General features: G+C 32.5%; 2 protein-coding genes across 4 annotated transcripts in view; both read left to right on the top strand.

The window, feature by feature from the left end:
• LOC106461849 (ecdysone-induced protein 74EF-like) overlaps positions 1-8,135 on the top strand; it is a 48,454-nt gene extending 40,319 nt beyond the window's left edge. For both annotated transcript variants that reach the window (XM_013921709.2, XM_022388925.1), the window contains 4 exons: positions 3,132-3,584; positions 4,678-4,734; positions 5,453-5,645; positions 6,107-8,135. In XM_013921709.2, coding sequence (XP_013777163.1) covers positions 3,132-3,584; positions 4,678-4,734; positions 5,453-5,645; positions 6,107-6,212 — 809 coding nt within the window. In that variant the 3' untranslated portion in view covers positions 6,213-8,135. The remainder of the gene's footprint in view (positions 1-3,131; positions 3,585-4,677; positions 4,735-5,452; positions 5,646-6,106) is intronic.
• A 1,502-nt stretch (positions 8,136-9,637) lies between these two features.
• LOC106461847 (putative gamma-glutamyltransferase YwrD) overlaps positions 9,638-17,930 on the top strand; it is a 27,686-nt gene continuing 19,393 nt past the window's right edge. The window contains exons 1-3 of one of the 2 annotated variants that reach the window (XM_022388924.1): positions 9,638-9,742; positions 15,745-15,863; positions 16,762-16,915. In XM_022388924.1, coding sequence (XP_022244632.1) covers positions 15,767-15,863; positions 16,762-16,915 — 251 coding nt within the window. In that variant the 5' untranslated portion in view covers positions 9,638-9,742; positions 15,745-15,766. Of the gene's footprint in view, positions 9,743-15,337; positions 15,497-15,744; positions 15,864-16,761; positions 16,916-17,930 lie in introns of those variants that run through there. The other variant, XM_013921708.2, reaches the window with a different exon arrangement.

Below are 17,930 nucleotides of genomic sequence, written 5' to 3'. Positions count from 1 at the left end.
GGTGGGATGCGGAATCGAACCAGCGACCCTCAGATTGTGAGTTGAGCGCCTTATCCACCTGGCCATGCCGGGCCTTATTGTATGAAAGAAACTGCGATAACTAAGTAAATTAAAACTCCTCAGTAAAGTTTTAGCATTCAGTTGTTAAATCAAACAATAAGATATTACAGACATACATACAGTTAGACTATACACAAAATGTCAGATACTCAAGTCTTACTAGAGTTATTAAATATGTAAAGTGAATTTGAAATCAATATTGAAATTTATAAAATACCAGTACTACAGAAGAGGAACGAAACAATTGGGAAGTTCATATCCATAGATCAAACAAAACACTTCTAGTTCGTGTTTTTAATTGGAAAGTATTTTCATTCATCTACGTTCAAGTCTAATTCATTTTGAGAAAACAAGTTTTCGGTGAGTTTATAGAGATATGTAGTACAATCCAGTCAAACATATATGTTCTATATTGAGGTGTGAAAGAGATTTTATTAGATCATGTTGGGTATCAAGAACCTATTTTTTATTTCGCATAGCAGAAAGTACCACTTGAAGATCTCCTAAAAATTACATTTTGTTTCATAATACACAAACACTTTCTATCAAATATACGGAAACAACGTGTGTTAAATTTCATTTTTGAGAATTATTATTCTAAACGTTTAAATAAACAACAACAACAAAAAAATGTGCATTTTTATCTTGCTTTATGTTAGTTGCTTCCTTCTATTCTGATCGACGTCTGGCATGGATCGCGAGTTCGAATCCCATCACCGAACATGCTTGCCCTTTCAGCTGCGAGGGCATTATAATATGTCGACTAATCCCACTATTTGATTAGAGTAGTCCAGAATTAGCGATGTATGATGTTGATCAGTTGACAAGCTATTGTCTATCACTTCTAAATTAGAAACGGCTAAATATAATTCCCGTAGTTTATAACAGATTTTTTACCTGATATATTTTCTACATAAACACACCTGTCTGAAATTTAAAGAGAAACGACGTTTCGCTATCCGTAATTATTTGGAAAAAAAGTTTCAAGCTCTACGCATGTTCTTTAGTACATGTGTACACCTTTACAACGCTTCCCATTTCACTCCTTCGGGTACAAAAGGTATCGAAAACATTCCAATCATTCAGTCTTGGACTGGTGGTCATTCTGTATTTCCGTTTTTAACCAAATGGGAACATTCACATGGCTGACGTAAGCTGTTTCCCTTTAAATGTGCATCAATCAAGTCACGCACGCAATTGCTTTTCCTTTTACTGAAACAAACAATAAACCCTTATTACCAAGAACAACGTTGTACACCTGCCTCACCGGGTGAAATAGCATATGGACTGAGAGCCGAAGTCAATACACTTTCAAGGTTACCGTTAGCTCCATATGGATCACTAACATTGCCATCTAGTGGTTAATATATTTACTTTCATTTTTCACGTAATTATACATAGTTTTTTTCATTTGTATGCTATAGATTAGCTATTATGAGTCGTCTTTTTGGCGTAATAAATAACCGTAGGAGAAAAATATACAATATTTTAAACAGTGCATGCTTATGTGACTATATCAAACTACGTTTATAAATACTATTTTTTTTTTTATCAAATGATAGTTACGTATTAATAAACGTATAGTTAATAGAAATATTTAATGAATGTTTTTTTTTCCACGTCATAACTAGTTCCAATCAATCGTACCGTAATGTTCAATTCGTATCTGTCTGAGAAAAATATAATTCAATAAATAAACTATTAATTGTTACCTGGTTTTTGCTTGTTAGTTAATCATAAACTGAAATATTTTGACATGTTTACCCTGCTTTCTGGCATATATATATATTCGAGAAAAAAAACTTCTCAGAGATGTTAATTATTTTCGGCTAGAAGTTTGGAAGGTTTCCAAGTAGATTTTATTCTACGTATTTGTCTGTTGTTCTAAATAATGAACAATAAAACTAGAAGGTTCTGCTCAGTCATCAACCTTAAAACAGGAAGTTTCTGCCCTGCCTTCTTGTAATAAACAGCCAATCAGAAAACTCATTACATTCACTAAGTCGTATACCTTCGATTACAGTGCAAGATAATCCCTGTTTGTCAGATCAGGTTTCAACAGACTTTTATCTAGCGAGCATTTCAAGGTCTGGCACTATTGAGAAGTTGAAGGGGGAAAAAAACTAAATCAGTTGCTAAGCAACGGGATCGGTGAACTGCAAGAAAGCGATTGCGTGACGCAGGCCCTCTATTGACAAGAGTATATATATTTAATATTATTATTTGACAAAGTTACTTTTAATTATAATTAGGTTGAAAATAAAAAGATATTAGACAGATCCTCTCCCCAAGTGTCTCCAATTTTATCCATATCTTATTGTTTTTAAACGATGAAATTCGAAGATCAGAAAATATTAATAATTTCTCCGTACAATGAACGTTTTCAACAAATGCAGGCTCTTGATCATTCTGTCTACATTTGATATTTACCTTTCTACAGAGATTTATTTATGTAAGCATGTGAATACCGTAATTAGGTCGGGTAAAAAAGGTTGGCATACAAAGTATATAATATTACAGCTTACCCAACATTCAAACAAACAAATATATCAAAAATATTCCTTTCCGTCAAAATAAAACGAGTTTGGGCTGTTATATACATTAATAAATAAGCTTTTAATAGAAAAAATAAGTATTATTATCCTCAGGTGTACATTTTCTGAGTTGTTTATATATCAGCATCTTTAGGGAAACAATGAAATTATAATAACAATGTATAATATTTCTTATTTTAGAACATAAGTCTAAATAACGTAAATGACTTAATTTTTATCGAGAAAAAAATTTTTTCTTCATTTATATACATTGAAATATAACTATATTAGTGTATTTTCGGGTTTTAGATATCTTAATGTCAAGAAATTATTTTGTTGTATGAACAATTTAGGTTGTAATATTTGTGGAGATCAATACTGAACACGTAGATTATCTCCAATTCGTCGAATATGTTTGTTTAAAGGTATGTCCAGCACGCTAATACATAACATAATACGATTTTTTTTTTATTATTGTTATTATGTTGTTGTATTTCTTGCATAAATATCATTATTTTATAATAATTTCTTCCATAGCCCCGGGAATCGTTCCTCATTGTTACTCAGAGACTCACTACAGATCTCTACCAGTTCACTCCTGCAGAGATTTATTCCCTCACGAGAATCCACACAGCTCTCTCTCCCGTACGGTTACGCACAACTCTCCATCCTCAGCTCCTTCACATCGATTATCCTTCACTCCCCAACATTCAACACATCATTTGGGATTGCCGCCTTCCTGGTCACCTCCTCACTTCCATGTTACCAGCACAAGCCAGGTACATCCACAAACTTCTCATGGACCCCACATTAGGCTTGTTCCTTCTAGTTCCCCGTCGTCCTCTCGAAATCATTCGCCAACAGGAAGACCTTCAGCCATTCCAACTTCTGTTATTACCACAGCTAACAACACTGTTTCGCTTGGCTCTGACCTGGACTCATCGTGTTACGTTGAAGACCTATCTCGTCAGCCGAAGCCTAAGAAAAAAGGTACAGATTCCTGCTATAGTGTAGTAACTTAAGAGAATGGAGTAAATTATCTGTAGTTGTCAAAGCATGACGAGATCTGTCTAAACATGCTTGGGCGCCTAGATCAAACAGCTTTATAAAATGCAACGTGCTTCTCACAAACAGATTGACACAGAAAACAGATATGACTTCACAAGTAAATTACATTTATAAATGAGTGTTTTTAATATTTGTCTGTTTTAATATTGAATAATTAGTATCTTCAGCTGAAAAGAACTAATCTTGAAATAATGCCCATTTGTGTGTTAACCACCTATCGGGTTCATATGGACCTCCACCTGTTTTTAAAACAAATTTTGGTTGTGTTTGTTCTTGTCATGACTTTGTTGCTTGTAAGGCCCTAATAATATACGAGTCCCAGAAAATATCTAAACACAAATAACATCAACATTGTAATTAATCCTACCAATTGCTGGTGGAGTTCCTTATATATTTGATATAGAAAAATAAGTGATCGTATTCAATTGTTGTTCTTGTTTTGTCAATTCTTTACACTAATTGTTGTAAAAGATAACAACATAAAATAACTCATTATGATACGATATGTGAAGCCTACTGGTAGTGAACAGTATAAAAACGAATGATTTAACCCAAGTTTTTTGGTCAGTTTTTTAATTTATCGATCTGTATGTTGTACTCTTTTTTTTTCCCCCCAACAGTTGTTCTATCCTCATCCGTAACATATTAATGAAAGTATTATAAAAGCTTATGTGGGTGGATGGATAGATAAAACTTTGTACTGATATATATTTTACATTGATCTTATATTGAGCGAAAAACTAAATTTGTCGAGAACTTTCTTTGGTTATCTTATCATTGAAAATAAATATGAATTTCGTAACATTATTTGTTCTGAAGAGTATATTTTGTTCAATGTATAGGGAGTGTTTTAAAAATCATCTCCATAGTATAGAATTTCATGTGTCTCACAATAAAACGTAGTTCCACGATATATTTTACGATCTCATAAAGCATCGATTGGCTGTTATACCAAACAAAAAGTTTAAATGTGAAAAGTGAGTATTACAAAGATAATTTTGTATAATTTTATTAGCACGAAAATTAAAGAATCCTGATGATATTTCTTCTACGAAGAGAAAAAGTCGAGAAGGTAAATATAAATCATATTTTTTATGTCTCATATTTGATTTTGGATAATTAGGCAAGATATAAAAAGCAGTCCTTTTCGTAAACTCAACTTCATACTTAGCACAAGAAAGGCACTTACTCTAATAGTATTGTTTCGAGTTTACAAGGATACGTTTGTTTTTAAATATGTTTGGTATTTTTCTTGCTTATAAAAAAAACTCAAATGTTAAAAATCAAAACTAATATTTTTTCCTTGAAATCCCAGGAATATGTAAAAACAAAAACGGAAAGAAACTACATAGATATAAGCAGTTTTAAGCTCTGTATGAGGACTCTTTGCTTTACTGTCAAATTCACCAAAATTAACCTCTATTTGTGAAAGGGTAGATATTTCTCAATCTTCAGTTTTCTACTTACGAAATGCATGTACAATCAATAGTACCTTGTTTTGACAAGTACATTAACAATAACGTGTATGAATCACTGTGAAGGTTAAGTTAACTTAGGAATTAAAGAATATTTTATGTAGTATTTTAAATAGCATTGAATATAACCAACTGATTGTCTTAGTTGCGCCATCTAGTTGTTATTTGTGGAATTTGTAACTTTTAAAAATTAAGTATTTCTTTATTATTATTATTTTCATTCTAAGGCTGGGCCATTTTTTAGTTTTTTTTTTTGTTATTGTTGAAAATATCTATATCCTGACAACATATTAATCTGTATTTATACCATCTCAGGTTCTACAACTTATCTGTGGGAGTTTCTGTTGAAATTACTTCAAGACAAGGAATACTGTCCGCAATATATTAAGTGGACAAATCGAGAAAAGGGAATTTTTAAACTTGTAGATTCTAAAGTTGTGTCAAGACTCTGGGGAGTTCACAAGAACAAACCAGACATGAATTACGAAACAATGGGCCGTGCCCTGAGGTATGTAGTATTTGAATTCATTAACATGAGATTTTGTAATTTTTTTTGCAACTAGAAAATATTGGTATTTTTTGCTATTAATATTAACTACGTAATTAGATGTTAAAACATGAACCCGTAATGATTATAGGTAGTTAAGTATTATATGTTTACGTTCATACATACAAAGATAAGAATGCATTGTTTCATTAGTTGGGTTGAATGAGCACTGTATTCATGCATTTCCTAGTATGATATGTAGGTTGAATGAGCACTGTATTCATGTAGGTATACTTTAAAGTAATGACAGTAGAGTTCACGAAAATATTGTGCCACCAGATCCTTGGTAACGCATTTAAACCTTTATAAGATACTTTAATTTGTCGTAAACAAAATTTATAGCTCAATAGACAGTACCTCATGTTGCTTGTGTTGTTGAAGTTCTGAAAAGATTCTCTTTAAGACACGTGTTTCTCTTCAAGGTATTACTACCAACGTGGAATTCTGGCTAAAGTGGATGGACAGAGACTAGTCTATCAATTTGTGGACGTTCCGAAGGATATTGTACAGATCGAGTGTTCAGAATGATCCATTATGAATTTTCGTGGTATCTTCTAGAAAATGGCCAAGTCTGTGATGTTATTGTATTTGTAACTGTTTGAGCTGTAAGCTCGTGAATAATAAGGGATTAATTAACCTTCTGTAATAGACACTTTTGCTGTGCATTAGAGAGTTTGAGTGACATAAGTATCCCTAAGAAAAGTGTAGAAACTAGGTTGTTGATTTGAATGAAGAGGGTATATATTTTTATATCAGGGATACTTTATATGCTGTTGTTAATCTAAAATATAAAATACACGTTATTTATTTTTATCACAGTAATCTCTTGCAGTTTTCAGTTCTTCAAGACGATTAGAGAAATTCATTTGCAACTGAATTTATAAAATCTATTTATATATGGTGGTATATATTTACATGCGCAAAAAAATGGTGAGTGATAAGTCTGAACCAGAAGTTCGAAACAGTTTTTACATCATAATTTAACATCGAATGAAGTTTTAATTGAAAAGGAAGTATGTCAACGAAACTGAAAGTTTACACGTGTACTTAAACTCTGTCAGGTGACAGTTCTTCTGTTAGCTAGTGAGAGAAGTATATGATAATATTTAGAATAAAATATATTTTGTGCATCCTTAACACAGCTTGATCACACATTTATCTTACTGCTATCCTTTAGCGATATTTAAGATAATTCAGTATAATTAAAACACTTATGTGCTGATGATAAAATGGCGTGTTATTCGTAGGGTTATAAGAAAATACAAAAAATGGACGTTCATTCAATACTGTTTACTTGTGAGTTTAAAGAATGTTTTTATTTTCCTTTCTTTAAAACAATTATGTAATTTTGAAAAAAACAATTCACGTACATCAATTTTAAACGACAGGTAACTCCAGTTACAGTAACAAGTTGAGTAGTTGTATAATTTATAGCACAGGTACATACACCTTTAGGGGAATATTTTATATTGTATCACGATAAATAAATGATATATGATAAAAAAATTATTATTCGGATTTATCCTGTAGAACTTACCTAAAAGTTAAACTCTATCTGTTTATTAAACAAGGTGGGTCTTTTTATTTTATTTGCAAGAAAAAAGTTCTCGCTCTGCTGTGCTAGTAATGGATTGCATATTAAACCGACTTGAGATTCATAGCCTCAATTCTCTTTTTCATTGGTCAGAAAGGCTTTGGGTGGAGGGGTGGGGGACAAAGAATACCGACCTCTTATGCTTCCCCATTCAGCTGAAGACCCTATGGTATGGCAGCCTGACCTGAAATGTCTCACAGAAACTGTCATTGTGGACCCCTTTCCTAATTTGAGGGGGATGGCTGCTTCTGTCGGTTCCCGAATGACGACCTTGAGTGTATGAACTTCAGAAAATGTAGCATTTATAGCTTTCAAATAGAGCAATTCCTAAAGTATACGTGGTAAACGGACATGCACTGTATGGCAGCTTTAAAATTATCAACAGACATGGCGGATGGGACTGATGTCTCCCTGGCTTCTTCGCCTATTTCATAGATGAAAAATCTAACTGTTAAAAACACGTATGTTATTACGGAAAACATCGTGTAATATTCCGGTCAACGGTTTGAAGGAGTTCGTTACGTTCACGTGTGTTTACATTTTCGTGTGATAATGTCAGGTGTTGTGATGGGTTCAAGTATTACTTAGTAAATGCACGATGAAAAATCGTCAAGATAAACAGCGTGAAAACACTTTTTTATAAGATTATTGTGTAATCAATGACAGACTTAAGCTCTAAATAAGTACAACAGTGGTTCTTAAGTTGCATTGCACCAAAAAACGCCAAACAACTAGCCCGGCATGGCCAGGTGGTTAGGGCGCCCGAGTCGCAATCCGAGGGTCGCGGGTTCGATTCCCCGTCGCACCAAACATGCTCGCCCTTTCAGCTGTGGGGGCGTTATAATGTGACGGTTAATCCCGTTAGTAAAAGAGTAGCCCAAGAGCTGGCGGTGGGTGGTGATGACTAGCTGCCTTCCTTCTAGTCTTACACTGCTAAATTAGGGACGGCTAGCTCAGATAGCTCTCGCGTAGCTTTGCGCGAAATTCAAGAACAAACAAAAAACTTAAGACGAACTTAGTACTTGGTGTAACATTGTATCCGGTGTAAATTTTACTTCTCTTTTATGAACTGAATATTTCAGAATTTTGAAAAAGCATGAGAGGTACATCATGGAATATTTTTTCAGTAATACTGTCTTAGTACTGATAGAATAACGCTTTTCAGATACAGTCAAATTAATCAATCGTTATAGATTGAATGTTTTGTGTGATATGTTTTCTATACATACGACGACAGGAAGTTCGTGTGTTGCTAGAACGAGTATATTTTGGATTCGGCACGAAGGATGTTACGATGTTCTCTTGTTGTATCAACTGTGACAGTTGCGTTTAAAAAGTATGATTAAAGTTCATAATGATTAAATTTGCCGAAGTTAAAGTGGTCAACCTTATACATTATATTTGTATAAACAAGTGGAACTCGCATCTTATCTACATGTAGCCTGGAAAATGTCAATTAATGTTAGCTTCTGATCAAAGTAAGCTACCTACTTAGACTGAAACTAAAATTCAACCTGGTAATGAGTACAGCTAGTTAGATATACATTTCTTACATATTTACTTATAAAAATAAGAATGAATTCTTTCGTCACATAGGTACCCAGACATTTTCTACCCTAAACATAATAATATCTCATGACGTTCGACCAGATCAGGTGATTTAGATTAGTCCTAAATTCACTTATTAAGCAAACAATGCAAAAAATCTCTATAATAAAGTATAATAAGTTAAAAATAATGAAATTAGATATGTTAAACATTCTAACCAATACTTTTAATGGAAATAACAATAAAGAAACAACAGAGTATAATGTTCTTTTTGTTCTTTTCATGTTTAATTATCAAGGTTAATGGAGTATGAATAATAAAAATCGTTAATTATCATGTTAAAAATAAGTAAAAAATAAAGAAATAAACATGAAAAGTGCATATTGGCTATACTTGTAAGTGTGTCTGCTCGCTTCTACGAAGAAGCGTACAACTTTTGAAAGTACTTGAGCCATGGGTTTTAACACAGTTATGTAAATAGCTTAATATCAGTTGACGCTTGCCACCTAGTGGTAAATATTGTTATGACATCCAGGAGAATTTACATAAGATTGATTCATTCCTGTTCTTTGCACAATTTTTTTATCTGTTTTAAATTATGTGTTTGCTATTTAATAATGTCTTATAAGTACCAAAAATTACTATGGTTATGTTTCTTGTTGAAAATATAATGTAATGTTTTGTAAATATTAACTGAAGGAATAAATGCCGAAGAAAACTTTTTTTTTGTTTCACTTTGTTTTTGGTATATCCCAAATTTAGTCAAAAATCAAGAAGTCGAGAATTTATAGAACAGTTTTTTGCTTACAAAAATACTTTCGTGGAAAGTTCGTCTAGCTATCAAAGCATATCACAACTGTCATGGATCAGTATATTGACTGGAACTTTGTTTACAACAACACCTTTGTACAGTGAGGTTTGTATAATATTCATAATAGTGACTGAAGCTTTTTTACGTTATAATTTAATGACTGAGTTGAAAATACGGATATCACAACACTTCTTATTGATATAATAAAAATCTCGTTCCAACAGAAGCTTAATGAAACGACAGTGGTTGCTTTTTGTTTTGGATTACTTAAAACTTTTTTTTTTTTGTAAAATTTCTTTTCTTTTGCTGACTCTTAACTTTAGAAAATATAGTATAACACAATTCAAGAAAGAATACTGAATCTTATTCTGCACACAGATATAATCCTACTTTACCTAACATAGGTGTTTTAAATAAGGTGTATTACTGATAGCTGAACAAGAAGAATTCTGAGTTTTAAAAAACAAATAAAAGCCCCGTTCCACATAATAATAAAATAAATCAAGTAAACAACAAAATGTAATAAAACTTCTATATAAAGAAATTAGATACATTTCTATACCCAGTAGTTCCTCATACTTTTGGGACGTAAAAAAACAAACAAACACAAACTTGATCAGAATGTCATAACCTCGTACACAAATTTCAAAGTCTGCTGGGGAGAAGTAACCTGGATAATTCCTGAACAATCGAAATAAATACCATTATCATTCACAGTTTACATACGAAATTCCTATACATATTTAATTTCAAATAGAAAACGCATACGGATATTCATTCAATAATGAATTGAAACTCAGTTCTAACAGCCCCAATTTTTAAAAGCCATTGTGGTCTTTGATATGCTGCTTTTATTTTTCTATATCATTATTTGAAGTTTCAGCTAATGTCTCCATTGGCAAAATGGTTAACTGAAGCGTAATTTCGTTTTCTTTAGCAAGTGATGTATGTATGGTAAAACCATTAAAGTATAAATATAACAATCAACAAAAACTCAGTTACATATCAGTAGTATGGATAAAATGTATTGAAACTGTAGGCAAATACATTAATTTTCTGGCCCAAAACTTTCTGTTTATAGCTCCCTGGTGGAACGTTAACAAAGTTTATCATATTAAAGAAAGTTATCTTCATATATTGTGTATATATTCAAGATTCTGTAGAAGTTCTTAGATCATTTATGTTAGATGGCAGAAATGGAATTAAATCTTTGGAATCATTGCGCGATTAAAAGAAAAAATATGGTTTTCCCTGACACATTCTGATTGAAAATTAAGTTTGTGAATAATATTACGAGCACAATTCTTAGAGGTTAACGAGATCTAAAGTTGTTGGATAAAACTATTGCTGATCTACATTAACAGTGCATGTGAAACCTGTAGATTATCAATATAAATAACAGAAACCCATATAATAAATGAGTGTCAACGTAATTATCTGATAGCTAGCATTTTCGACCAAAAAAAAAAAAAAAAAAGGCATAACAATGCTCTAAAATGGTTTAAGCTTATTACAGCAGATCAATCAAAAGTTTGTAACTGACTGATGTTTGGGGTTGCTTTTCTTCAAGTGCAGTCAGATTGGTTCATCACACACTCTTGTCACGTGATACGACGTCATTCAGTCACTTTTTATAATGAAAGTTATATTTATATAAAAGGTGTTTATGATATTTACAAATTACAAACCTCACTGAGGTGGAAATAAATGAAACTTAAGTGTCCAATAACATACTTTAATATAATTTTTTCGTAGCTCATTTAATATAAAGCGAAATAGAGCAGTAATTAAAAGAAAGTCGGAAGACTAGCATGCTTCTCCTTGTCTCAAACAATATTCCAGAACTCAAAATTATCTTCAGAAACCATTTCAAATGTAATCTTTCCAGTGCGAAGACAGTTTTTGAGAAATAGCCTAAGACATTTACGATCTTTACCTTATGAGCTAGAATAACAAGTTTTACATGTTTCAAACGTCAAAGTTAATCTTCTAATTAACGCCATAACAGTCATTGTTTGCAAAAATTGATGATGATATATATATAGCACTACTATGTCTGTCATATCCCAGCCGTCGGCACACTAGATTTAACAGATGCAGTACTGTTGAGATATTATTCTTTGTTTTCACTCCTAAGTTCTTAGAATTCACTATTATACCAAGATTGAATACTCATAGCCGTTGTTTTTGAAGATATTTTATTTTTACATGATAATGATGCCATCAGGTGAAACTGTATCACAATATCAACTCCAAGTAAATGATAAAATACATCCCTATATTTTTATGGGTAAAGAATGGCTGACTATATCTAAATTGATTCCAACTTACTTTTCATTAACTTTGACAAAAATAAGGGTCAAGATAATTGATTCGATTTACTGGGAATGTGAAAAACCCTTGTTCACTATTGTTGTTTAAACGAATAAAAACAAGCTCTTGCGTAAGAGATCATCGTCTCCCCCTCCCCCCGTTACCTGTCATAGACAGTTCTGTCTCCCGTGAGTACTTATAGTATAGGAGCGTATATTACAACAGCTAATACTTCAACTATGTTTCTTTACAACAACTGTCATCAGATCAAGTGTAATGTTGTTGTTGTTTTTTAAATATTGTTCGACATCTAATATGTTCAGTTCCTTACTATTTGAAACTTGTTTAGTTTTACATTTTTCACTGGTTTATGACTCTTCAATTTTTAGTTGTGTTTCTTGTTATTTTGTTAAGTTAAAGCAAAAATCTGTTATTTATCTGACGAGATTTAATCTTTCTTTTTTTTAAGAAAAAAGATAGGCTAGGACACTGAAATAAATTAGACTTTTAAGTAGCATCTTTGTGGTCTTATTGCTAAAGTATAGATTCGCGTACTGTTGCAGCTGCTGCCATCTGTTAGTAGGAGTTATTTCAAAAGCATCTTAGTCTTTGTCTGTTTGTTTGTCTTTAAGTACAATTGGCTATCTTGTCTGTGCTCATCACGAGTATTGCAATCCGGTTTTTAGCGGTGTGAGCCTTCAGACTTACAGCTGAGTCACTGGGAGCAAATAATACCGCAAAAACTAACTCTAGCTTAAACCTGGACCTGAACAAAAAGAATTTTTTTTACACATCATATTCCTAAAATATGGACTCATACAACTAGTTACGTTGTCTAGGTGTGTACTATTTTGAAATATCTCAGAAACTTGTAAGTTGCCTTGAAAAATGAGATCTGGTTGTTTCTACTACTAAAAATTATATCAAATTCTAGTCGCGCCATCTCAGTTAGAAATAACAAAACAAGACAGTGTGCAAGCATGTAAAACAATAAGTATGCCTACAAAATTGAATATATATATATATATATACATCACATTAGTAAGTTATAGATTTCTTATTTCTGGAATTAGAAGTTTTAAAGATAAATTTCCCTCCTGGACTCACTGACTGAGCTCGTCTTTCAGGTGTTATGTTACTTATTTTTAATGTCTTTGTATTTCTGAGCTTTTTCTCAATAAAATTCTGGCCATTGCTATTTTTATAACCTCCTGTTCTACGGACGAAACGGGTCACGTAACCTTAATCATTATCCGAAAGTATTTTTTCATTGATCTACGTTCAGAAATGTCTGCTTAAAGTTTTTTGTTTATTTTATTATTTTTATTATTGTTAAACTCAATAGTATATTAGAACTAAAATACTATTATAAATACATTCATTTTATTAAACCAGGTAAAAAATCTATAAAAAAAGTAATTTTCACTGACACTTGCATCTAGAAATTGCCATCGACTGGGATTTTTTTCTTTTCAAATTTCCAAATTCATTGGTAAGTTTCAAGAGTTTGATTGAAACGTAACCTGTACAAATATTTTATTGACGTTAATTTTCAACTGCTGTAGCCTAGCGACGAGAATGACATTACAAATTATGCATTATTTTGGTGTTTGAGTTACATATCAGTCAGGTACTGCAACAACAACTGCAATATTTTGTCAAATACTGTACACACACATATTTTCACTTGATATAAACTAGGATTTAAAAACCTTTAAGAAATTATTCAATAACGGTCTTTTACAAGATTAGTCTTCATTTATTATAATGGATAAAGTCGGGAATCTTGGGTTTTAAGAGTCTATTATAAAAACGATAAACCCTATAACCCTAGCGCTTTTGAAAGGTGGACCTTTCTTTATCAGGGGTAAACTGAGAACCCAGGGTTATAAGGTTTTTTATCGTTTTATATTAAGACTTCTTGACTCTACGTGTTTTTCTGAGATCACGAAAGTGTCTATTTTAGTATTAATATTAACTCCCGATCAGATAAGGCTATGTACTTAAAAATAATCTAAAAATCAACCTGGCAATCAGTCTAGTAAACTCAATGTACCCATCCTTCTTACGTTTCTTTTTATAAAAATTATAATGCATTGTTTCATCAGTTGGGTAGTTTCGCTGTTAACGATATTTTCGGCCACAATCCCAATAATTACTTGCGTGAATAGGCCAGCTTAGGAGATTTAGGTTAGTTCTAAATGATATATTAACCTAACTATGCAAAACGATCTTTTTGATAAAAATATACTAATGAAAAATTTAAAAAGTAATAACATTACATATATTAAGTAGTATGACTAATGCTATTAATGAAAATAACAATATATAAATGCCTTCCAGTGGCACAGCGGTATGTCTGCGGAATTACAACACCAGAAACCGGGTTTCGATACCAGTGGTGGACAGAGCACATATAGCCCATTGTGTAGCTTTGTGCTTAATTACAAACAAAATAAATAAATAATATCGTATACATTATTTATGGAATACAGAATTTATTGTAGGTGAGCAAAATAAAGTTTTAGTATGATATCTTCAAGATGCTAACAAATAATTAAACATTTATAAAATTCAATTTACTACACTATCATCTGTTGATAGGGTAAAGAAGTTCAGATGAGGTTTGAGGTGGAAGACATAGGGCTCTCCGGGGGATGATATAGGGGTCATGTTCAGACAACGACCCCTGTTCTCTGTCACTCCGCGGGGGACTTTAAGGGTATATGCCAGGTTTGATGACAACTGATTCAGCGGTTTGACAATTATAAGCGGACATATCACAAAGAACCCCCAGGTGTGACGTAGAAAGTTAGATCCGAACGCTATCTACCTAGATTACGCTCTGTGGAAGCCCTAAGGGTACATGGCAGGTTTGGTAACAATTAATCCAAAGGTTCGCCAGTTGTAAGCGAATACACACACATGTGTTTGTTAAATAATGGTTTAGATTACGTGCACATATTTTGTAATCAGTTCGAATAAGCCAGGTTATGGCCAAGTGGTTAGGGTGCTCGACTCGTAATCTGAGGGTCGTGGGTTCGAATCACCATCCCACCAAACATGCTCGCCCTTTCAGCTGTGGAGGCGTTATAATGTGACGATCAATCTCACTATTCGTTGGTAAAAGAGTAGCCCAATAGTTGGCGGTGGGTGGTGATGACTAGCTGCCTTCCCTCTAGTCTTGCACTGCTAAATTAGGGACGGTTAACGCAGATACCCCTCGTGTAGCTTTGTGCGAAATTCAAAACCAGTTCGAATAAAAATTAAGGCCCTCAGCAGATTGAACGAACTTATATAAATTTGAAACTAAATATTCATATAAATAATCTGAATATAATAAAAGTAATTTGATATTTTCCCATCAAATGCGCAATAAAAAATTAAAGCCAACAGCAGAAAGAACCTTCAAGGTCGTTAGTGTCGAACAGTCAGTTTCAAGTCACGTGAGCGGTTTTCTCGAAACTAGTGCAAACTAGTTCTGTTTTTCATAGAGAGGCGTAAAACCAACTGTACGAAATTTTGACCGTAGAACTGATTTTTAAGGTATTCTTCTATTCTATTATTATTACATTTAATAGGTTATAAGAATTGAAGGTGTTAGTTTTGATAAGTTTCGTAGCTGTATAGTTGCCATGCTCGAGAATGCAACGAGATACGCACGCACCATATGTCGAGTCTCAAGTTGATATCGTGTACCAATGCGCTGTAAGCCACAGTTTTCTCACGGATAGTTAGGATATAAAATGAGTAAAAATAACTCGACTTTTTGATTCGTATTATTCTTTTTACAGGTCTTTCCAGTAGTGTCTCAAGATGAACGAGTTCCATTTCACCTCACGACGATCTCCCGTACTTGCTTGCAATGCTTGTATTTCATCTGATCAGCCTCTGGCAACTAAAATTGGAATCGGTTTGTAACAATTTATCAGCTATTTTAACACTTTTGATCATTAATATGAAGGTAATCAGCATTGTGTTGCAAATAAATCTTATCCTGAACCCATTTAGAAGTAAACAAAACGTTATAAGATAAATCAAAAGTATAAGTAGTATGGGTTATGAAATTCTGTTTTGACAGTTTTGCTGCTTGAAATCGGCTGTTTTTAATTCGAATGACAAAAACTAAAAACTGTCCACTTTTACTCTTAGGTGAATCTGTAGTAAAAGTGTCAAACCAACAGCTCTCGTGACTTTTTGCGTGGCTTATATTTAGACCAAATTTGACACCTAATTTACCTTGTCGAAAAGATACTTAAAGAATGGTATTATTATCAGGTCATCTTAAGGTCACAATTTGAAATTATGAGCAGAAGGAAAAACGAAATGCGTAATAATGATATTAATTTTTTCTTTGATTTTACTTGATCTATAAAAAATACACAATTAGCTAATGTTAATTATCTTTATTGACTGACTTAATATTCGGGCATTGTTTATTGTTGTTATTTGTAGTGCTGATTAACTTTTGAGTACTGTTAAAAATCCGATTCGCATTAGGTGTAGCTTATAAATGAGAATAGAGAAGTTATTTACGAAATGTAGAACACTTCATCTATCTATTTTAAGCATCATTTACAAACTACTATACACTGATGATGAATAATACTCTCCCCACTGAATTGCTAACCATGCAACCTAAAACTTCTTTTAAAAAAAATATAATATAACAGTTATTCATTAAGAGCTGATTATATGTTTCTTTAAAGACAAAGATCCTTGTCTAATAGATGCAGGTTGATTCTGACACCTTCAGTTGATATAATTTGTGTTATTGAAATACAATGTTATTGGTTAACTGAAATTTTCAGACATATTGCAAAATGGAGGAAATGCAGCAGACGCAGCCGTTGCTATGGCAGCAACCCTAAATGTGTTGCAACCTTGCACAACTGGAGTTGGCGGAGATTGTTTCTGTCTATTCTACAGAGCGTCAGACAAAAAAGTGTTGGGAATAAATGGAAGGTTGGGACTGTTTTACTATTACTATATTTTCTAATTAAACTTATCATTGAAATTAACACCTGAAAATGTAAGTTCTAATTATAGATTGGCAAGAAAGTTATTTACGTACCTACTTTCTGAATTATTATTATTTTTTCAAAAAACAGAAATTTACCACGGTAAGGTATTTGACGAGCGAATGCTGTTACTGGCCTACACATCACCTAAGTCTAATAATTATTATTTTTCCTTTAAATGATAATTATCAATTCGATCGTACTTTACGTTTCAGCTGCTAATCTTCTGCTATCTTTAAGGAAATCCTAATAAAAACTGTTTGTGGTGGTGGCTAAGATTCCATCCTGGACTTTTAATAGAAAAACTGTTGTGCTATGCACTAGACTGGGATCTTTGCCGCTGGGGTCTAATCAACTAACTATATGAATGATTCCAAAAGGGGGTATTTATTTTTTGTTGATTTCTATCCTAGGCTGACTGAGTGTGTTATCAGTAGGAGGTTTCTTTTATCTTTTTTTTTCTTACCTCGTGTGTAGTTCATACACTATTATTTTCCTTTTATTACATCTTATTTTATGATCTTCTATGACACTATGGGCTATTGCAGATAGATCGGTATTACTGAAGAAAGAGTAACTAATTCATAATTATACTTAGATGATCTAATAGTTCACTGTCCAGTAATCCTAACAACGGCAGAAATAGTAAGTGTTGTAAGACAAAACAACATTTAACCACACACTGATTACATTTGTAGATGAAAATTTTACGCAAAAATATATATTTCAATAGAAGTAGAAAATAAAATTATTAATATTTTTAAGTTCTTTCTTTTTATCCCGATTTCAAAAAGAAAGAAGTGTTTTATATTGATAAAATTCTATTCAAACAAAACGGTTGTTCTGGTGTGTCTATTGTGTACACAGCGTGGTCACAAGTAAATAGACACCATCTTTTCAGAAAAAAAATTAAAATTTTCAGTCATATTCACATGAATTGATGTATTTATAATTTAAAT

The sequence above is a fragment of the Limulus polyphemus genome, unplaced genomic scaffold (assembly GCF_000517525.1).
Source record: "Limulus polyphemus unplaced genomic scaffold, Limulus_polyphemus-2.1.2 Scaffold1044, whole genome shotgun sequence".
Taxonomy (NCBI): Eukaryota; Metazoa; Arthropoda; class Merostomata; order Xiphosura; family Limulidae; genus Limulus; species Limulus polyphemus.
The sequence above is the reverse complement of the archived record's forward strand: the minus strand, read 5'-3'. Positions and strand labels throughout refer to the sequence as shown.